General features: G+C 39.5%; 2 protein-coding genes across 4 annotated transcripts in view; one reads left to right on the forward strand and one right to left on the reverse strand.

The window, feature by feature from the left end:
• Positions 1-342, reverse strand: part of CNN2 (calponin 2) — a 34233-nt gene extending 33891 nt beyond the window's left edge. The window contains exon 1 of one of the 2 annotated variants that reach the window (XR_015741332.1): positions 50-342. Coding sequence is in view for 1 of the 2 variants with exons in the window: in XM_026698932.2 (XP_026554717.1) it covers positions 50-112 (63 nt within the window). In the remaining variant the exon portion in view is untranslated. The remainder of the gene's footprint in view (positions 1-49) is intronic. The other variant, XM_026698932.2, reaches the window with a different exon arrangement.
• A 14253-nt stretch (positions 343-14595) lies between these two features.
• ARHGAP45 (Rho GTPase activating protein 45) overlaps positions 14596-21025 on the forward strand; it is a 59471-nt gene continuing 53041 nt past the window's right edge. Inside the window, exon 1 of one of the 2 annotated variants that reach the window (XM_026698930.2) lies at positions 14596-14899. In XM_026698930.2, coding sequence (XP_026554715.2) covers positions 14810-14899 — 90 coding nt within the window. In that variant the 5' untranslated portion in view covers positions 14596-14809. Of the gene's footprint in view, positions 14900-20686; positions 20741-21025 lie in introns of those variants that run through there. The other variant, XM_026698931.2, reaches the window with a different exon arrangement.

Raw genomic sequence — 21025 nt, forward strand, 5'->3', positions numbered from 1 at the left:
TCTCAGGGCGCACCTGGCCGCGGCAGCCTCCCTGCCACCAATTTCTCACCCGATTTCGGACTTCCGCAGACAAGCCGTAGCTGGGGCCCTTGTTGAATTGGTTACTGCTCATCCTCTTCCGGAACAGGACGGAATCTCCAACGAAGGCGAGACGCGCTCAAGATCGTCTCAGCGGGCCGCCGCTTTCAGCGCCTCCTTCTTCTTCCCCGAAGTTTTGGGGCCAAGAGAGCGCCGCCTCCCTCTTGCTGATTGGCCAGGAGTTGAAATGGCCTTATAAGGGCACAAAGAGCCGAATTCCTGAAGGATGGGAGTTTCCTGTGTGGGTCTTTTTCCAGAAACCCCAAGTGTCCTGGGCATCCCTCCCTCTAAATTAAATCCAAGTGGTCAAGGCAGTTCTCGTTTCCCGCCCCGTCGGTAGCTGGGTTGGCCGCTTTTTCAACAGATGTGGCGATAGGCAGAGATTCAACAGGTTTCTTTCACTAAAGTTTGGGATCCTCTAAACGCGGGATTTGAGCGGCTCGTTCTCCGTTTGGCCCCTCCTAAGCTCCTTGTCCGGCATCCATCCCTACAGCAACTGTCTTAACACAAGTTATCACAAGAGTAACTGAAACATGATTTATTCAATCTATCCAATTGACTGGCTTCACACAGTGCACGGGCTGTACTTATTTACACAATGCACTGACACTCCAGCTAGCATCTACAGTTTAATCTGGTGAATTGTACGCACCCAGCCGTTGGGTCTAGCACATGGTTCTGTGGTTTATGCCAATCCAGAAACGTTAACATGTTGAATAAACATCATCCTATTATCATTGGTTGCACAATCAGCCAGATACTTAGGCTGCATTTGGCATTTTTATCCATCTGTGGAGTCTTTTCAAGGACCTGTGATAAGCAGCTGTTTGTAATGTTAAAAGTTACATCCTTGCAGGATGTCAGCTGTTCCAAGTAAAGCGCCCTTTTGCAATTGACAGATGGGGATTTTGGCAATGCTGATGGTGTTCAAGTGGTGCTCCAGATGTTTTGACATTGCACTTAAGGCGCATATTAATCTCGGTACAGTATTTGCTTTCTTATGCCACAGTTGACAGTCTTAAGACGGGACCATGGAAGAAAGGCAGTTCCTCAGGTAATCATGACTGGCTGAGGAATTCTGGGAGCTGAAGTCCACAAGTTTTAAAGTTGCCAAGTTTTGGAGACCCCTGCCAAGTTTTGGAGACCCCTGCCACAAAGGACTAAGTTCACAAAGGGCTAACAGTCATAAGTAGCTGTTGTAACTTTGAACAGTTACTAAGTGAATGGTTGTAAGCCAAGAACTACCTGTATTACACCAAAAAATCTCTATACTTTAAATATATACATTATGCTAAAATGTAAACCATGTTACAAATCACAATTAATGGATTTCTACAATCTGATAAACCAGAATTAAGTAAATCACTATAGTTTAAAACAATGTAGATCTACCAATCAAATAGTTAGAATTCTTAATATTAGTAAAGAAAATACACACGTACCGTATACACCCTTTTTAAAAACTTGTACTGTGAACTATTTAATGTAATTGTATTTATTCCAGGTCTTGGCTTGGAAACATTGCTTTTGTCTCTTTCGGGAAGTATGGGGCACGTGAAATTCTTAAGGAAACAATACTTTATTTTAAACTTAAATTTTGGTTTTATGTATTTTACTTTTTTGTGTTTTGTTTTATTATGCTCACCACCCAGAGTCACTATGCGAGATGAGCGGCTGTACAAATACGATAAATGTATTTATTTGTATCCCGCCTTTATTATAAATAAGTCTTGCAAGAAGTGAAAACCTTTTGGAAATTCCTGCAACTTAAATATAAAAGATTGTATCTGAAAGAATACGCATGTATGTAGATGCCTGTGTGTTCCTCACTTTTTTAGTCTGGGTTACAGTATCTTTGTCCTTCCATGGGAAATCTCAGAACCGATTCCAGATCTGAGTCACTTTTGTGAGATCTTTCTTCTTCTTCTGTGTGATTTGCCTGCTTTAGATGCCACAACAGTGACATCATGTGGGTCAGGAATTCAAAGCCTCATGGTTGATGGGATGAGGTAATGGGGTGCAGTCTGGAGGGGGCTGTCTGGTGAGGCTAAGGTTACCTTCTTGCACCACTCACTGCTGCCTGAGGGAAAAAGTTTTTTACACAGCATATGAATTCTTAAGAACTGAATGCATTCCCTTACCTTGGTGCTGTGCGAATGTATTGCACAGCCAGGGATGTCTAACTATTCAGGAGCAGGATTTGCACTCCCCACCCCCCACACACAATTAACCAATGAATGTTCTGGATGACACATGCAGGCTGGATTTCAACAGAGTTCATTTCAATACGTTCAAAGCAGAGTTAGACAGGATTACCTGGACAGAAATCATGAAGTCAAACGGAGCACAGAAGGGTTTGAAATGTCTCATGCCCAGGTAGATTTCACTTGAACTACATGTTGAAACAAAGGAGTAGGGGAAATGGCAGAGGGCTACGATCAGTGAATTGGTTTACCAACCAAGTCAGGAATTTAAGTTTTTGCAAGAGAAGCTAAAATCAATTTATTTTATTAATAGAAAATGAAAGAAAAGGGGAGGGTTGGATCCATTACTAGAACATATTAGGACAGGGGTCCCCAAGTCAGAAACCGGGTGGCACAAAACAAGCGGAGTCCCCATCTATAGGATGGAGAGGATAGGCGAAACTTTGCTTCCTCTGTTCTGTGGAAAAATCTCTCCGCGGACCTGGTCCCTGGTGCCCAAAAGGTTGGGGGCAGTGGTGGGATTTTTTTTGCTATGAGTTCTGTGGGCGTGGCTTGGTGGGTGTGGCAGGGGAAGGATACTGTAAAATCTCCAGTCAGAGGTGGTATATGCTGGTTCTCTGAACTACTCAAAATTTCCACTACCGGTTCTCCAAAATTGGTCAGAACCTGCTGAATGCCACCTCTTTTGGGGGCCATTGTAGTAGGATGCTAACAGATCAGACATAGGTAGCCCTTGACTGATGATTGAGTCCAGAATATCCATTGCTAAGTAAGACGGTGGTTATGTAAGTTTTTGCTCCATTTTAGGACCTTTCTTGCCACAGTTGTTAAGGGGAATCACAGCAGTTATTAAATTAGTAATACGGTTGTTAAGTGAATCTGGCTTCCGCATTGACTTTGCTAGTCAGAAGACCTCGACCGACAACCATTTGTTTAGCCACTGTTCAAAGCTACAACAGCACTGAAAAAAGGGACTTATGACAGGTCCTTGCACTTACGACCATCTCAGAATCCCCTTGGTCATGTGATCAAAATCCAAGCCCTTGGCAACTGGCATGTACTTATGATAGTTGCAGCGTCCCAGGATCGTGTGGTCCCCACTTTTGACCTTGCCAACTAGCTTCCAACAAACAAAGTCAATGGGGAAGCCAGATTTGCTTACCAACCTCATGATTCACTTAATTTTATTTATTGTTTTATTTTATTTGTTTTATTTTGTCAAGCAATTGTTAGATAACAGGTATAAGTATAAACATGGTTATGAATACATGGATACATATGAGAAAAATAAAAAGAAACAATAGGACAGGGATGATAGGCACATTGGTGCGCGTATGCACGCCCCTTACAGACCTCTTAGGAAAGGGGTGAGGTCAATAGTAGACAGTCTGAGTTTAAAGTTTTTGGGGTTTGGGGAAGAAACCAGAGTCAGGTCGAGTATTCCAGACATTGACCACTCTGTTGCTGAAGTCGTATTTCCTGCAATCAAGTTTGGTGTGGTTTACCTCGAGTTTTGCAATTATTAATTATTATTAATATTAAAAACAAATAATTATTATTTATTAATTATTACTAATTATTATATTTATTAATTATTGTATTATATATTATATATATTATTATGTTAATAATAATAATAATTTGTTTTTATTATTGTTGTTGTTATTTAATTATTAATTAAATAATTGCAGTGATTTGCTTACTAACCATGTCAGAAAAGGACGTGAAATCTGATGGAACTCGCTTAACAATTGTCCTGCTTGGCAATGGACACTCAATTGCATTGTAAGTTGAGGATTACTTGTATACACACAGAATAAGACAAGTGTATGTTTTGTTTTTAGTTTGGGGTAGTTGTTAAGTTTTATAATTGTTTTTGTTTGTTGTCTTTCCCTTTTAATGTTTTCTAATAATAGATTTGATTATTTTTTTATCCTTTTTTCTCTCATATTTTATTTTTGGTAACTTATGTAGCTTTTTTAATCTTCCTTTTTGCTCAGTATATAGTTTATTATATAATAGGTTAGAGCTTTTCTCCCTTCTACCATAATTATATATCTTATATAAGTTACACATCAAGCAATATAATGCCTTGTAAAGAATATTATAATATTTAATGACCTCTACAATTTATTCCAGTCGGATTGACCAAAGCAGTTCTCAATTGTACTGTTTTAGTCAGATAAAAATCTGTGATATATGTCATATTTGGGTTCTAACCTCACCTAGAATATGTTTTTCCTAAGTTTGGATCCCAGTGGACGAGCCCTCTAATATGTGGTCAAAGATATCAAAATCTCTCTTTGCTGTACGGTGGCCATTCAGATAATATATTGCTATATAATCTATCTCAGGAGCTCCATAAATACATTACTCTTATGGAAAGGAATTTGATTAAACTTTCCATAAAGTATTTTACCATTTTGTTTAGCTCCTGAAAGCTAAAGTTTTTAAACATGAATTCCAAACAAAACAAAACAAAATCTTAAAAGCAGTTGCAAATTCTCATGAAAAAATGTATTTTAACCATTTCTGAAATCAAAGGCAACAAGAGTTCAAATTTATCTGTCAAATGAATCAGCATTTGAGACTAACATTTTATTTGTTTGTTTTATTAGATTTGTAAAGGCTTTCCAACTCCAAAAAGACTCTGAGAAGTATGAAAAATTGTGCAGTGACCTCAACAAATGAGCCATTGAAACTAAGGAGTATCTTTCAAAGACCCTCTCTTACAAATCTTAGCACTGCGTTGATTTAAGATTGGTCCTGCACAATCCTCACACTGTGGTTGTGATGTGGGCTAGAAAGAATTAGAAAATGTTTCTCTACAAGGAAACATGATCCCAGTTAGGATATTTACCTCAATAATCTCCATCCGGCAAATACTTGGAGCTCCTTAGTTGTTGCACAGGGGGAGAGCCATGACAATTGTGTTCCTTGATTTTTGAGATTATTTGAGAAATTGCTACACTTATCAGGGGTGGAAAAGGTTGACCTTGGAAATTCTCCAATTGCGATGTGGTCCTTATGCAAAGGGAATATGGGTAATCCTTGACTTATGACCAAAATTTTGCCCAAAATTTCTGAGGACAGTTGTTAATTGAGTTGTTAAAATGTGAACACATTTTACGACCTTTCTTGCCACAGTTAAGTGAATCACTGCAGTTGTTAAGTTAGTAAAAAGAATGTAAGATGAATCAATCAGGATATGATTAGCAAACAGACTGGAGACTAAAACGTATGAACAACGGTTACAGGAACTGGGCCTGGCTAGTCTAGTGAAGAGAAGGACCAGGGGCGACATGATAGCAGTGTTCTAATATTTGAGGGGCTGCTACAGAGAGGAAGGGGGTCAAGCTATTCTCCAAAGCACCTGAAGGCCACAGACAAGGAATAATGGATGGAAACTGAAGGAGAAATTTAACCGGGAAATAAGGAGAAACTTTCTGACAGTGAGAACAATCAACCAATGGAACAGCTTTGCCCTTGGAAGTTGTGAGGGCGTCATTACAGAAGAGATTGGACTGCCATCTGTCAGAAATGGTGTAGGGTCTCCTGCTTGGGTGGGGGGGGTTGGACTAGATGACCTACAAGGTATCTTCCGATTATCTGTTATCTGGCTTCCCCCCTTACTGAAGCGAATTTTATTCCATTTTAGGACCTTTCTTGCCACGTTTGTTAAGTGCAGTTGTCAAGTTAGGTACATGATCGTTAAGTGAATCTGGCTTCCCCACTGACTTTGCTTGTCAGAAGGTCGCAAAAGGGGACCATGTGATCCTGCAACTGTCATAAATATGAGCCAGTTGCTAAGCTTCTGAATTTTGATCACATGACCATGAGGATGCTGCAGTGATCAAAGTGTGAAAACCTATCGTAAGTCACTTTTTTCAGTTGAATGATCACTAAACAAATGGTTGTAACCTGAGGACTACATGTACTCTGAAGTTTTACAGTATTTCTTGGCCAGGTGGTTTCCCCTGAGTAGTAGATTGATCTTCCTGTCTCCTGTCATTCTGAATTCTGCCCTCTGTTAGAAAATGTCATTGTGCCCTGTAGGGGTGGGATTCTCCTGGTTCAGACCAGTTTGGGCGAACCCCTAGTTCTGACGATCAGCTGGCTCCAAACTGGTTCACTCCAACCATCATGTGGGCCTGCCAGCCCATCCCTGCGCTACACTCACCTATACTGCTCAGCTGATTAGCGTGGCAGAGTGGATTGCCGCGCCTCCGCTGTGTTACTTCCCCAAAGTAACATCGAAGGTGAGTAATTTCAAAAGTTGTGCACGCACACACACAGCACACAATTAGCGAGCCAGTTGTTACACTGCCAGCATCCCACCACTGGTGTGCCCTGCCGCAACTTCCCTCTATGGTGTCTATGGAGATTCTCAGTCATCCAAGTCATGGATGTCTCAAAGATGCTTTTTTTTCTCTCAAAAGGCAACTGGACTTTTTTTTGTTTTTTCCTTGAAGATGTTTTGCTTCTAATCCAAGAAGCTTCTTCAGTGCTGAATAATGGTGTGGGGGAGGGGGGGGAATGGAAGGATTCCATGATCTGCCCTTGCATCAGTGGTGGGATTCAAAAAAAATTTCTACCGGTTCTGTGGGCATGGCTTGGTGGGCGTGGCAGGGGAAGGATACTGCAAAATCTCCATTCCCTCCCAACTCCTGGGGGAAGATTATTGCAAAATCCCATTCCCAACCCACCCCACTAACCTGCTTTCCAGCTCCCTTCTCCTGTGCAGGGCAACAAAAGGAGACCCAGCCAATCAGCTGGGACTCAGGAGGCAGCGAATAGATGGAGGCGGGGCCAGTCAGAGGTGGAATTTGCCAGTTCTCCGAACTACTCAATTTTTCTGCTACAGGTTCTCCAGAACTAATCAGAACCTGCTGAATGCCACCTCTGCCTTGCACTAAGGTTAGCTTTGCCTCTCTTCTAGTATATAGCACAGGTAGCCCTCGATTTATGACCACAATTGAGCCCCAACATTTCTGTTGTTAAGAGAGTGTGAACTTTAACCCATTTTTACAACCTTTCTTGCCACAGTTATTAAGTGAATCCCTGCAGTTGCTAAGTTGTTAAGTGAATCTGGCTTCCCCATTGATTTTGCTGGTCAGAAGTTCTCAAAATTTGATCACATGACCCTGGGACATTGCAACCATTGTAAATATAAGTCACTTGCCAAGCTTCTGAATTTTGATCACCTGATCATGGGGCTGCTACAAAGGTCGTAAGTATGAAAAAGAATAATAAGTCACTTTTTTCAGTGCCATTGTAACTTTGAATGGTCACTAAATGAACTGTTGTGAGTTGAAGACTACTTGTACCTGTTGCAATAACATAAGGCATTAACATCATATCACATTTTTTGCTTTTTTATAATAATATGAACAAGGCATTTCTACAAAAATCTATCTATCTACTCGGTTAAACTCTAAATAAAAGTTACATTCTTTTCCACTTCAAGCACAAAGTTCAGAAGCGGTCTCCATGTGGAAACAAAAGTACTTATACTCTTTTCTTTAATCAAAGTGGTCAGTTTTGCCATTTCAGCCAACTCCCATCAACTTCTGCAACATTCGTCCATAGAAAGTGTCCTTCCATTTTTGTTCATAGAATAGTCTTGCTGCTGTCAATATATATAGCAACAAAGTTCCAATTTTTTCCTCCAGTTCTTTTTCTATTAGGCCCAAAAGGAAAAGTTCTGGTTTCATTATTATCTCCATTTTCAAAATTTTCTGTATTAAAATAAGAATCATACTCCCAATTTTTTTTGGCTCTTTCACCCATCCACCATGGATGATTAAAAGGTCTACTTTTACACCTCCAACATTCATTTGACACATCTTTATACATCTGAGATAACTTATCTGGTGTTAAATACCAACGATACATCATCTTGATGAAAGACTAATCATCTTAGAAGATGGTATTTACAGCCCTGTAAATAAGCAAAAGTAATTTGACTTCCTCTCGAGTTATTCTGCTCAATCGTAGAGACCTGTAAACCAGTTGTGACATCTCAATACTGTGACTGTCTCAATACTCAACTCCAATTTGAAATGATTGCTTTGTTTGCAAATAATGATGCAAGTTGCTTTCAACCCAAAACAGACTTTTTTTTTTTCCAGATCCACAGCATAGAATAGAACAGAATTCTTTATTGGCCAAGTGTGATTGGACACACAAGGAATTTGTCTATTCTGTGCCCAGCAATGAATGAAACCGGAGGGGGGGGGGGGGGGTTGTGGGGGGGTTTTGTGGGGGGGGGGGGGGGGGTTGGGGGGGGGGGGGGGGGGGGGGGGGGGGTTTTTTTTTGGTGGTTTGTGGTTTTTTGGTGGGTGTGGGGTTTGGGTTGGGGGGGGGGGGGGGGGGGAAAGAAATGGGGGGGGGGAGGAGAAGAGGAGATACTTGTAAAAAAAAAAAAAAACAAAAATTTATTTTATGTCACATTGTTTTTTTTGTGTGGGGGGGGTGGTGGGGGGGGGGGGGTGTTGTTTTTTTTTTTGTGGGGGGGTTTGTGGTGTTTTTGTTTGGTTTGTTGTGGGTGGGGGGGGGGGGGGGGGGGGGGGGGGGGGGGGGGTTGGGTGTAATGGTAGCAGAAAATTTGTCATTCTTTGTTGTTGTCTCCAAATGTTCTTCAGTCTGTTTTGTTTTGATATGATTTGCCCTGACATGTCTCTAGCTGGTAGTTAAGCTATTATTCCACCTGCTTTTATTATCCTCAGTTCGTCATTAAACTCGGGTGCTGAATTGGCTGAGAAAAGAGGATTAAAAGTGATGGTGTCTATCACATGGACCCTTCAGCTTAGCTAAGAGTTGTACAATTTCATTAACTTACAACATAGGAAATGTTCTAAGTACTTTCAGGAAACCATTAGGACATGTTTTGTTTACCCACCACTGGTTATAGTTACACACTATACTAAATTATTATCTTTGACTTATTAACAAGAGTTGTTAGGTTCACACAATCCCCAAAGTATTATGGGAAAAGGTGGTGTATAATTGCATAAAACCAGTCAATTATCAAATTAAACTCATACTACTGTGGTTCAGCACACACTGGATGAATCCAGTGTCCAGACTGATGAGCAAAACTATTTTGGCTTGTTTAATCAATTTCTGGTATGTTTCCTTCATCTCTTTTGCAAGTACATTAGATAACGGTAGTCCTTTATCTGAACTCCTGTTAGCTTGAAGGACACACCCAACCATGTAGTCTTCTTAGAGGCAATATAGAAGTGGTTGAGCTTTGCTTTCCTCTAGACTATTTTTCCAACTTCTAGCTTTACCTACAGCCCTGGAATTTCCTGACCGTCTTGTGAAGGGCAAACCGCAAAAACTTCAACCTTACACTGTACTATTGACCTCACCCCTTTCCTAAGTGGTCTGTAGGGAGCGTGCATAAGCGCACCAACGTGCCTACCAACCTTGTCCTATTGTTTCGGTTTATTTTCTTATGTATCCATTTCATGTATTCATAACTATGCTTATACTTATGCCTATTATCTTGTTGGTGATTGACAAACAAACAAACAAGCAAACAAATAAATAAAACAAACTTAAATATCTGAGAATTCCCTTTCCAACCCAGCACAGATTATTAGACTACAACTCCCATCTTCCTGTAGTCAATGTGACCAAAAGAGGAACTCTGGCTGAGATGGGAACTGTTAAGTTGGGTCGATTGTAGAGGCAAGACTCCAGCTAGTGACTAACAGTTCTTTATTGACTAGATCAGTTCATAGAAGTGAAGTACCTGTCTGACAGTTCCCACTTTTAAAGTGAAATGTCAGGCCGCTCAACCACTGAGATCCCCTCATTTTCCCGCCTGGAAAATGAACCAATGATTTTAAAATAATTATTTTTCTTTTTTTTCTTTTTTTTTGAATAAATTTTATTAAATTTACAATTAAAAACATAACAACATTACATCTACAACAGGGGAGAAAAAGGAAAAGAAAAAAGGGAAAAAAACGCCTCGGTCTTGCGAACCGAAAAAGGAGAAAAAGAGGTATAAAAGAAAGAAGAAAAAACAAAGAAACGGAAGAAAAAAGAAAATACATTAAAAACAGACAGATATCCTTTTTGACAGTCTGCAAGATCCAATTCTCCTACCTTACTTTAATTATACACAACTCATCACTATTTATGCTTAAATTAAATTACCCATTGTTCATTGAACAGTTTATCTCTGAGATAACCAATTATACCACGCATTCCAATTATCATAAAATGCTGAAGGCTCTTTATTTTTAAGTGCTATGGTTAAATTGTCCATTTCTGCACAGTCACATATTTTCTGGATGACCATTTGATCTGTAGGTATATAGGATGATTCCCAGCACTGGGCAAATGCTAATCTGGCCGCAGTTAGAATATGAATTGTTAAAATAATTATTTTTCAACCAAGAAGGCGGACTAGAGTATTCAACAGGAACTGTGGAACAAATTGGGGTTAGAAACGACCTTTTAAATAATAGAGTTCTGAATGGAGATACCATGAGACATAACTTTGGCAGAGAGATTGTCCGTTTGGAAAATCTTGGTATAGATGTTTCCTGTCAATAGAGGGTAGCAAAGATCTAATTTACCTCCTTTTAGTTGATTTGCAGACAGAAGAGAAAAGATAGCCAAAAATTACACTCTAATCGCATTTTAGCTAAAGTAACATTTGTGCTTTCATTTAAAGGTAGAGTGTAATAAAACTACTACTACTACTACTACTACTACTACTACTACTACTACTAATAATAATAATAATAATAATAATAATAATAATAATAATAATAATATCATCTATGGTTAAATTCAGAAAATGTGCTACATTGTTGATCCAATAAACCACAATTAATAGGTTCACATAAGACAGTAAACCATAAACCACACTTCGCCATCTAGAGTGTCTGGCTTCACATAACATGCTGAGTCAAAGCCAAAGAAACCATGTTGTGTGAGTTGGGGCTGTTTGCACCAGATCGAAGTGATGATTACTTATTTTGAGACAAGGCTATGTGACAAACTGTGTTTTCCAGTAACAGCCAGACTGTATTTGAAGTTCCTGGAAGAGGATTTTCTCCCAACATCACTTTAGTACAAGGGTGTACAACCTTGGCAACTTTAAAACATGTAGACTTCAACTCCCAGAATTCCCCAGGCTGGTTGGGGGATCCTGGGACTTAGTCCACAAGTCTTAATGCTGCTAAGTTTGGACATCCCTGCTTTAGTAGGAATGCAAGAGAACAGAACATTAACTGATTATCAAGAGTTGGAAGGGACCAGAGGTGGTATTCAGCAGGTTCTGACTAGTTTTGGAGAACCAGTAGCACAAATTTGGAGTAGTTCAGAGAACCGGCAAATACCTCCTTTGACTGGAGATTTTACAGATTCCTTCCCCTGCCACGCCCACCAAGCCACGCCCACAGAACCAGTAGTAAAAAGAAATTGAATCCCACCACTGGAAGGGATCTTGTAGGTCCGTGATGGCGAACCTATGGCATGCATGCTGGAAGTGGCACGCAGAGTCATTTCCCCCGGCACGTGAGAACTCACCCTCAGAAGACTCCCATTGCACATGCGCGTGCACTGCCATCGCCCAACAGCTGATTGTCGGGTATCAGGCACGCATACGTGGGGAGGGGCGGAGGTGTGCAAGAGACACGTGCGCATAAGCAGAGATGCGCCGCAGAGGGTGATCGCACATGCATGTGCAGATGCTCAGCACATGGGGGGTGACCACGCATGCATGTGCAGATGCATGACACGTGGCGGGGGAATCATACATGTAGGCGCAGAGGCATGCAGCAAGGGGATTGCGCACGCATGCGCAGCACGCTGCAAGGGGATCACATGCGCATGCGTGGGGGGTAGATGGACAGCACGCATTGCCTTCTGGGAGCTGGAATGCGAGTGCGAGCGCAATTATCGACAAGGGAGACAAAAAAGGTTTGCCACCACTGTTGTAGGTCATCTAGTCCAACCCCACTTCCGCTTAAGCCGGAGACCCTACACTATTTCTGACAAATGGCAGCTCAGCCTCTTCTTGAAAGCTTCCAGTGATGAAGCTCCCACAACTTCTGAAGCCAAACTGTTCTGTTGGTTGATTGTTCTCCCTGCCAGAAAATTTCTCCTTATTAGATCTGGTTATACAAAAAGTTATGAATTGTGCTGAAATGGATAAACTAACGCTGAGTTTAAAAGATAAGGAAGCTTCAATATTTTATAAGATATGGGAACAATGGTATAGCTGGATAGATCAGAGACAGATTAAAGATAGGTAATTATTAAATATAGAATATAGATAGAATAAGAATATAATTATGCACAAATTAATATTTGTAAATATTGCACAAATGATTGTTATATGATAAGCACCACAAACAGCTGTTATTGAATGATATATTTTTTTATGTTCTTAATGTAATAAAAATTCAATAAAGTTTATTTTTAAAAAGATCTTCTTGGCAGTTTCTCCTAAAATTAGGGCCTTTCTTTATAGTCAGTTAACACATTCTCCACTTGTCCTTGAATCAGCCAGAAAACTATCTCATTTTCTCAATATTACCAGTTAGTGGGAAATTCTCTGCCAATCTGTGACAGGCAAATGGGTTTCATACATAAGCTAGAATAGATAGATGGCCCTGCTAGAAACAAAATGAGGCCAGAGAAAAGTGCATTGAACCAGATCTAAATGACTAATAGATGACATGGTTATCCTGCTGTTATGAGTCACCTGATTGTGGCGAGGCCATCAGCCGTCATCTTAAGAAAAAAATGCTACTTTAAAACTTTAACAGAAAAGGATGATTTAAGTCTGTTTCAATCATGGCTGGAGGACAAGATGAAGATATTGTGCAGAGGTCTCCAAACTTGGTAACTTTAAGACTTGTGGACTTCAACTCCCAGAATTCTCCAGCCAGATGCTGGCTGGAGAATTCTGCTAGTTGAAATCCACAAGTCTTAAAGTTGCCAAGTTTGGAGACCTCTGATCTAGTGGTTAAGAAACCAGGTTAAAAACCAGAAGACTCTGAGTTCTAGACCCACCTTAGACATGAAAGTTGACTGGATGATTTGGGGCCAATCCCCAGGAGACTGAGAGTTCTAGTCCCGCCTTAGGCATGAAAGCTGATTGGGTGACTTTGGGCCAGTAACTTTCTCTTGGTTCAACTCACCTCACAGGGTTATTGTTCTGGGGAAAATAGGAAGAGGAAGGAGTACAGTATTAGGTATGTTAGTTACATGGAGTTATCTAAAAATAATAAAGGTAGGAAAACAGACATGGAAGAATAGAGAGGTTGCTTGAGTGCATATATACCATGGTTAAATGCAGAGGGGAAAATACACTTAAACTGTGGAAATCCCTATCTAGAGAATACCTCTTCCTTCCAACAGCTTTGTTCTTGTTTTTACATTAGCAAGCAATGTCTGTTTGTTTGTTTGTTGTTTGTTTATTACATTTAAAGGTTGCACAACTCCAAATTTAATCTGTTTAATTTCAGTTTTCTTGAAGCAAGCATTTTATTTTTAATTAGTTATGTGCTTTAGATCCTTGCTTTCTTGCTCAAGTTTGTATTGCTTTGTTTTGTAATGGATGGGATTTTCATTAATTGGCTTTTATGATTAACAAACCATTTACATTTGTGCATTATCCATTTATCTGATCTCTAGCATTTGTTTTGGAAAATCAAAATATGTTGATATATATCAATAAAATAAAATATAAAGTAGCTTTCCCTAAGTTATAAGGCCAGTGTCTGAATAAGTCTCTTCCATTCTGATTAAGTTTCTTTCATTATGAATAATGATGCTCACTCAGACATGACAGAAGTCTACTAAACAATTAACACATTAGAAATTTCTCTCTGCCTTATAATTTTGAGACACATATATACAGAATCTCACTTGCAGCCAGTCCAGGGTGTTGGCGGGGAATTACAGCTTTTAAATTTAAGCTTTCAATTTAAAAATTAACATAAAGAATTCTAGGCCACAAGATGTGCCCAAATAATAGGACAGATGAGAAGAAAAAAACGTATTCCTAAAATAGCTTCAGATGGCTTTGCATTTGCACATTAAAGACAAAAAGGAGGTTGAATAACAGCAAAGAGGAATTTAACAAGCCATGGCTTCCTCTTAGTTTTCAACCACAGTAGTCACACACACACCAGCTTTTTCCTGTGCAGTGTTGCGCTCTCTCGCTCTGTGTGTGTTTGTGTGTGTGTGTGTGTGTGTGTGTGTGTGAGTGTGTGTGTGAGTGTGTGTGTGTTTCAGGCAAACCCAGCCAGGAAATAAGTTTGTAATCATGTGCTTTGAGCCCAGGCAGTTTACACGCAGGGGCGGCTGTCTATCGAGTCTTAGAAGTTCTTCCTTGCTGAGCACATACGCACCCAAAACACTTTCGCAAAACTGAGTATTAGGAAGCCACATCCAGGAACTTGAAAAGAAAAGATGCACCTTGGACAGTTCGGGCCCTGAACTGGGGGAGTAACGTTGATCTGCCACCCTTCATCTTTTCACAAAGCACCATGTTTTCAAGGAAGAAGCGTGAACTGATGAAAACCCCCTCCATCTCCAAGAAATGCCGGGCGGGGAGCCCTGTGCCCCCAGCCTCCTTGGTAAGTAGGGTGCGACCTTTCGGTACGTGGACAGGCGAAAATATGGATGCTCTTGTTTTACACCTGCAGTAGTTTCATAGAAGCAATTTTGGGGGAGCGGAAAGCTGGGCAGGACTGCATTGGTTCAGGCTGCATCTATTCATTTGCCATGAACTGAATGTCTGAACTGGAGCTCAAAAGGGACGGTTGTGTTTTCCTTGAAAGGGCATGTGTTTCAATATAGAAAGTCTCAGTTTATACATTGGGCCGAGCTACGGTTAGGGTTTAACCACAGTTTATTAAAGAACAGTTGGCTGGGTTCTATAGTTTAGACAGCCTGCTAAACTACAAAGCATGATTTCTACGTTGCAATGGCACCGTATAAATCCAAGGTTGTGTAAAACAGCTGAGTGCCCGCCAAGCCATAATTTGGTGTTTCAGCACATGTATTTATGTGCATGCGCATTGGAGACAAATAACAAAAACATTGGGAATAAGGTATGGTCAGCCTTGCAGAGGGGCAAACAACTCCAGCCGCGAAAAGGTCAGAAGTATTTTGCAGAAGCAAAATCGGGATATTGATTTATCAAAAAAAGAAAAAGAGAAAGAGGGAGAGAGAGAGACTAAAATTAACAATCTATTTTATTTATTTACTTAAGCCTTAGCTTGTCCTTATGAACTCCTGCGGCAGCAGGGGGATAGGGGTCACAGGGTATACAGGTAGTCCTTGACTTATGACCACAATTGAGCCCCAGATTTTTGTTGCTAAGTGAAACATTTGTTACCTGAATTTTTCCCCATTTTATGAACTTTTTGTGCCACAATTGTTAAGTGAATCATTGCACTTCTTAAGTTAGTAACACGGTTGTTAAATGGATCTGGCTTCCCCCTTCACTTTGCTTGCCAGACGGTCACAAAAGGAGATCGTGTGACCTCGGGACACTGCAACCGTCATAACTGTGAGTCAGCTGCAAAACATCCAAAGGTTTTTTTTAACTCAAATTTTCTTTTTTATTGTATAAAATACCAAAAAAGAAAAGAAAATAGGAAATTAAAGGAAGGAAAGGGAATGGGAAAGGGGGGTATGAATTAAAAGGGGGAGGAGAAAAAGAAAGAAAAGGGCGCATTGATTTCCAAGTCTTCCTAGCATAGTACAAGATACATACACTCCAACCTCAACTTTTTGCTTTTACATATTAATATATAACAAGTTATTTCTATAACATCAAAACATCTGAATTTTGATCACGTGGCCATGGGGATGCTGCAACGGTCATAAGTATGAAAAACCGTCATAAGCCCCTTTTTTTCAGTGCTGTTCAAACTTCAAACTGTTGTAAGTCAAGGACTACCTATGATTAAAATTACTGAAGTTTGTAAAAGCTGGAAATGAATCTAGTGGCAATCCTTACAATTTATATTGACCGTTTCCTAGTGTGATTTGATTGCTTATTGTACCCTATGACTATCATTAAGTGTTGTACCTGATGATTCTTGACTCTTGACGAATGTATCTTTTCTTTTATGTACACTGAGAGCATTTGCACCTAGACAATTTCCTTGTGTGTCCAATCACACTTGGCCAATAAAGTATTCTAATAAAGAATTCTAATTCTGAACATATTTTTTCCCATTGAACCGAAAGTGGTTCCAGAATAATTTCGTTTCCCATGGTACATTCAAAATCACTTTGGGTTTTTGGGGGCCAAAGATCTAGTAGACTTTTGAGACAATAGCCCAACCTGATGTACTTCTGTTAGCTGAAGCCACAGAGGAGAAGAACACATATAAAGCAGGCAGTGGGGCCCTGTTCAAGCAACTCTCTGTTTCTAGACGAAATAACAGCTTTGCTTCATTGACAGCCCTCAACAAATGCAATTAGAGTGAATGCAGCAAAATGTATTAAGGTAGTCCTCAACTTACAACCACAATTGGGAGCAAAATTTCTATTGCTAAACAAGGTTAAGTGAATCATGCCTGATTTGCCACATTTGTTAAGCAAGTCATTGCAGTTGAGTTGTTGAGTGAAGCCAGATTAAGCAAATCTGGCTTCCTTCACTGACTTAGCTTGTCAGAAGCCAGTGGAAAGGTCACAAATGGAGATCACATGGAGACCAAGATGCTACAAACATTGTTATTACAGCTGGTTACCAAGCACCCAAATTGATGGGATCCAGGGGATGTTGCAACAGTCATAAATGCAAGGACTGGTCGTAAGTCGCTTTTTTTCAGTCTGTCGTCATTTTGAACAATTACTAAATGAATGGTTGTAAGTCAAGGTCTACCTATAAATTGGATAGGAGTATGTGAGTGTGCACGAAAATAAAGGGATTTATTTTTGTGTGTACAACTTGGGACCAGCCTGGCTGGGACAATCCATCATAGATAGCCAAGAATTCTTTTCTGTTTTCATACTCTGTAGCAAAGAGAATGTCACAGCCCACCAGATTCTTTGCACGTGGTGAAAATCAGGCAGTTTTTAACTGCATATCTGAACTCTAAAGTCAAAGTAAAAATGTAAGACTTGCAATAGATTGGATAAAAACTTTCTCCAGCATCCTGTTTTCCACAGAGGCCAACCAGATGCTCCAATGGAAAAACTCTTGTCAATGAAGGAAATGGTACTCAGTGATAGATTTATTGGGTTCTTGATGTTCTCTGAGCTTGTTTCTCTTCCTGCAGACACTTTATTATCAGGCTAGGTAACAACATCCGTGGAGAAGTAAAGCAAATTCAAAGAACACCAAGAAACCCAGTAATTCCCTTCTGAGCCACCTATATTTTCCATTACTGAGAGGTAGAAGTTTGGTGACATTGAAGCAGCTTGGAAGGTTATGCAAGCAGTCTGATTACAGTATAAATGTGTGGGTACGTTGATGATGTACAGCTTTAGTAAATCACACACATTTCTCCATGAGAGCTTTCTCATTTCCTCGTACATGCAATTTCTGTACTCTCGTTTCAATCTGGGATGGGGGTCAACACACAGACATTCACACCAATGTTGTTGTATTTTTCTCATCATCAACGTACTCACACATTTATACTGTAATCACATTTATACTGTAATCAGACTGCTTGCATAACCTTCCGACGTTGGCTTATTTTTAAAGATCAAGATCTATAGAGACCTTCTTTCACACCTCGTTTGCACCTGGCCAGGGCTCTCATGAGCAAGTTTGAACTCCACTTTTCTTTTTAAAGACAACTTTTACTGTTTAACGTGTCCCCATGGGCTCCATGGAGAACACGGCCCTAATCTTACCAGTTCCAGATAGAAACTCCTATGCCTGTTTCCAAACATAACACTAACCTTACCTATTTCCCAGTCCTTAAGGAGTTTCACATATTTTCTTCTTTAGCCAAAAGTATTTTACTATCTGCTGGGAGCTCAGGACCCAACCTACATTTGTTTATTTCCCCCAGATGATCCTACCTGTATTGTGGTTCCTCAGTTATGTATTTTGCCATTTTTCAATGCACAGATTTATCATTCTGTTCTTACTTAAACTTTTAATCCAGGGGAGTAGGTTTTCCTCACTCCACTGGCTCAATAACTACTCTAAAGGGTATTTTCACACCCTTACGTGTTAGAGTCACCCCTAAGGGTTCGCTCTACCTCCTGCAGCAAGAAAGTTAGCTGCAACAAAATAGAGAAATGATATCCATGATCAAGAATAGTTTATATTCTCTTTCTCACTTATTTCCACTGATTTATCTAATCCTTTCTTCAAAAAAGTTGTGACAGTCAGCAACAAACACAGTACATCCCTTTGTTATCTTTTGGTTTGTCTCCCATTCAGTTTCTCTGTCTGGATGACCCCTGAATTCTAGTACTTTATTAGCAAATAAGGAAAACCTATCTTAGATCAATCAATCAATTTGTTGATTACTGATCATAAGAAATAAGACAAAAACTATATAAAAGTGATAATGTTCATTAAAATATGCAGAAATCAGTAAGAATATTAAAATATTATTTATTACATCAGATAAAACAACAGGAAAACATCAAGAACTTTTGATAAAATCGTATCTATATTTACCAGAAGCCCTTGTAAAGCTTACTAATCTCCATAGTGATGTTTCCTCATCTAAGTTCATTAAATATTCAACCTCAGTCCAAAAATAAGAAGGGGTCCAAAAATTTTCCACATGCTAAAGTGTAAGTTGGGCAGTACAATAAATAATGTATAAAATCTTCTATAATTTCCTTGGAAAACGGGCAGATGTGCATACAGATAGTCCTTCCTTGACTTAAAATTCAGGCCAAAATTTCTGCTGGTAAATGAGACATTTGTTAAGTGAATTTTGTTCCATTTTAGGATCTTTCTTGCTGCATTTGTTAAGTGAATCACTGTAGCTGTCTTAGTTACATGGCTGTTAAGTGAATCTGGCTTCCGCATTGAGTTTGCTTGTCAGAAGGTCGCAAAAGGGGATCATATAAACCCAGGACAGTGCAATTGTCATAAATATGAGTCAGTTGCAAAGCAAGCTGAATTTTGATTGTGGTCATAAGTGTGAAAAGTGGTCATAAATTACTTTTTTTAGTAGCATTGTAACTTAGAATAGTCTCTAAATGAACTGTTGTAAATCAAGGACGACCTAAATGGGATATTAAGAAACTGACTTTCTCTAGTTGCCAATGCCATTTGCTGGAACTATAAACTTGTATTTCTTGGAGGGATGGCATTGTAACACACATCAGACATGGTTTGGCTCACCTTAGCCTTTTCTCTAAAGAAATTATATCAATATTTTAACTACTAGGTAACCTAACCTATTTGTGTTATTGTGTGTCCTGACTTCATTCATTGTACAACAATGATGACGTGACACACATATTGCAGCGGTATTTTTTTAAAAATATCTTGGACTTTTAAGCTAATACAAATGTTTTGTGATATCTGAACTAAAGACTCTTAATTTCTGATTTTTTGTTTTGCTTTGCGGCTTAAAAAATATCTGACTTTGAAAAAAAGCAGATGAGATTAAACCAAAGTAGAGTTGCATAAATCATGTTCTTCTCAGAATTGCCAGATAGAAAGAATGGCACCTTTAATAATTGCAAAGAAGTGGATTTTTCATAGATTTTGCTATGTACGCAAAAATGTCATATTTTATTTACTATTAAAGATGAAGATGGATTACTGTATTTTCTCTCTGGCCGTCTGAAACCGTTAGATCTTAGAGGATGCTGTTTAAAAAAATAAATTCATACGGTCTGAAAGAAGTTAAGCATCGTAAATATATAGTATACCATGATTTGCCATGAAAATTCACTATCCTGGGATCTGAATTCAAATAATGGGTTATTGTCACCTTACATATATTAATTAGCGTTTTCAGTGCCAGATTGTTTTGTGTTTTATGCTTTGCAATTAGCCATTGTATTTTACATAGATTTGACTTCTGACTAGGTTGACCCACATTGGTCTTTCTTAAGCTGTGCCTTAAGTGTTAAGGTTCAATTCCCACAGTGCCTAGTAATATAATCATTATCGGTGCTGCCTTGGGATTACGGGAGTTGAAGAACAAAAAAATTCCAGGGGACTCCAAATTGAGCATAATGTGTCTAAACAAAATGTTAGCAGTTCATTGTGGTCTCCTCCCATTCTTTATTTTTCCATCTACAATTCCCTGTGTCTGTGAGTGTGTGTGTTTGTGTGTGCATTCACGTGCATGTAGACACACTCACGCTTCTGTTAATGTAAGATAACCTTTGGTGTATCTGCTGAATCAGACTGGCATCTATATAGTGACAGGAGTTACTGGTTTTCATCGTGCTACAAAACGCATTGTTAGTATTACGTTACTTTGAAAATGGAGTGTCCTGTCTTTGGCTGTTGCAAGAATGGATGGGTGAGTTAAGAGTTGCACATGCTTCCTTTTATGAGAATGTGTCTCAGTTTGAAAATGTTGATTCTGTCAGTGGTTGGGGTGTAGCCACAAAAATGTTGAAATGCACAATATGGAACAGCTTGGAAATCTACATTCTGAAGTAACTGCTTGAATACAAACTCAGCCGGTGAAGTCTGACTATTCTACTTATCCTGCCAATATTGTAAAACGTTAGCTTTTATATATATATAAAATGGAGAAATAGGGCGGGGTGGAGAACATAAAGGAAAACACTAGCAGCTTGTA

Source organism: Pseudonaja textilis, chromosome 1 (assembly GCF_049901715.1).
Source record: "Pseudonaja textilis isolate UNSWEBS1 chromosome 1, rPseTex1.2, whole genome shotgun sequence".
Lineage (NCBI taxonomy): Eukaryota > Metazoa > Chordata > Lepidosauria > Squamata > Elapidae > Pseudonaja > Pseudonaja textilis.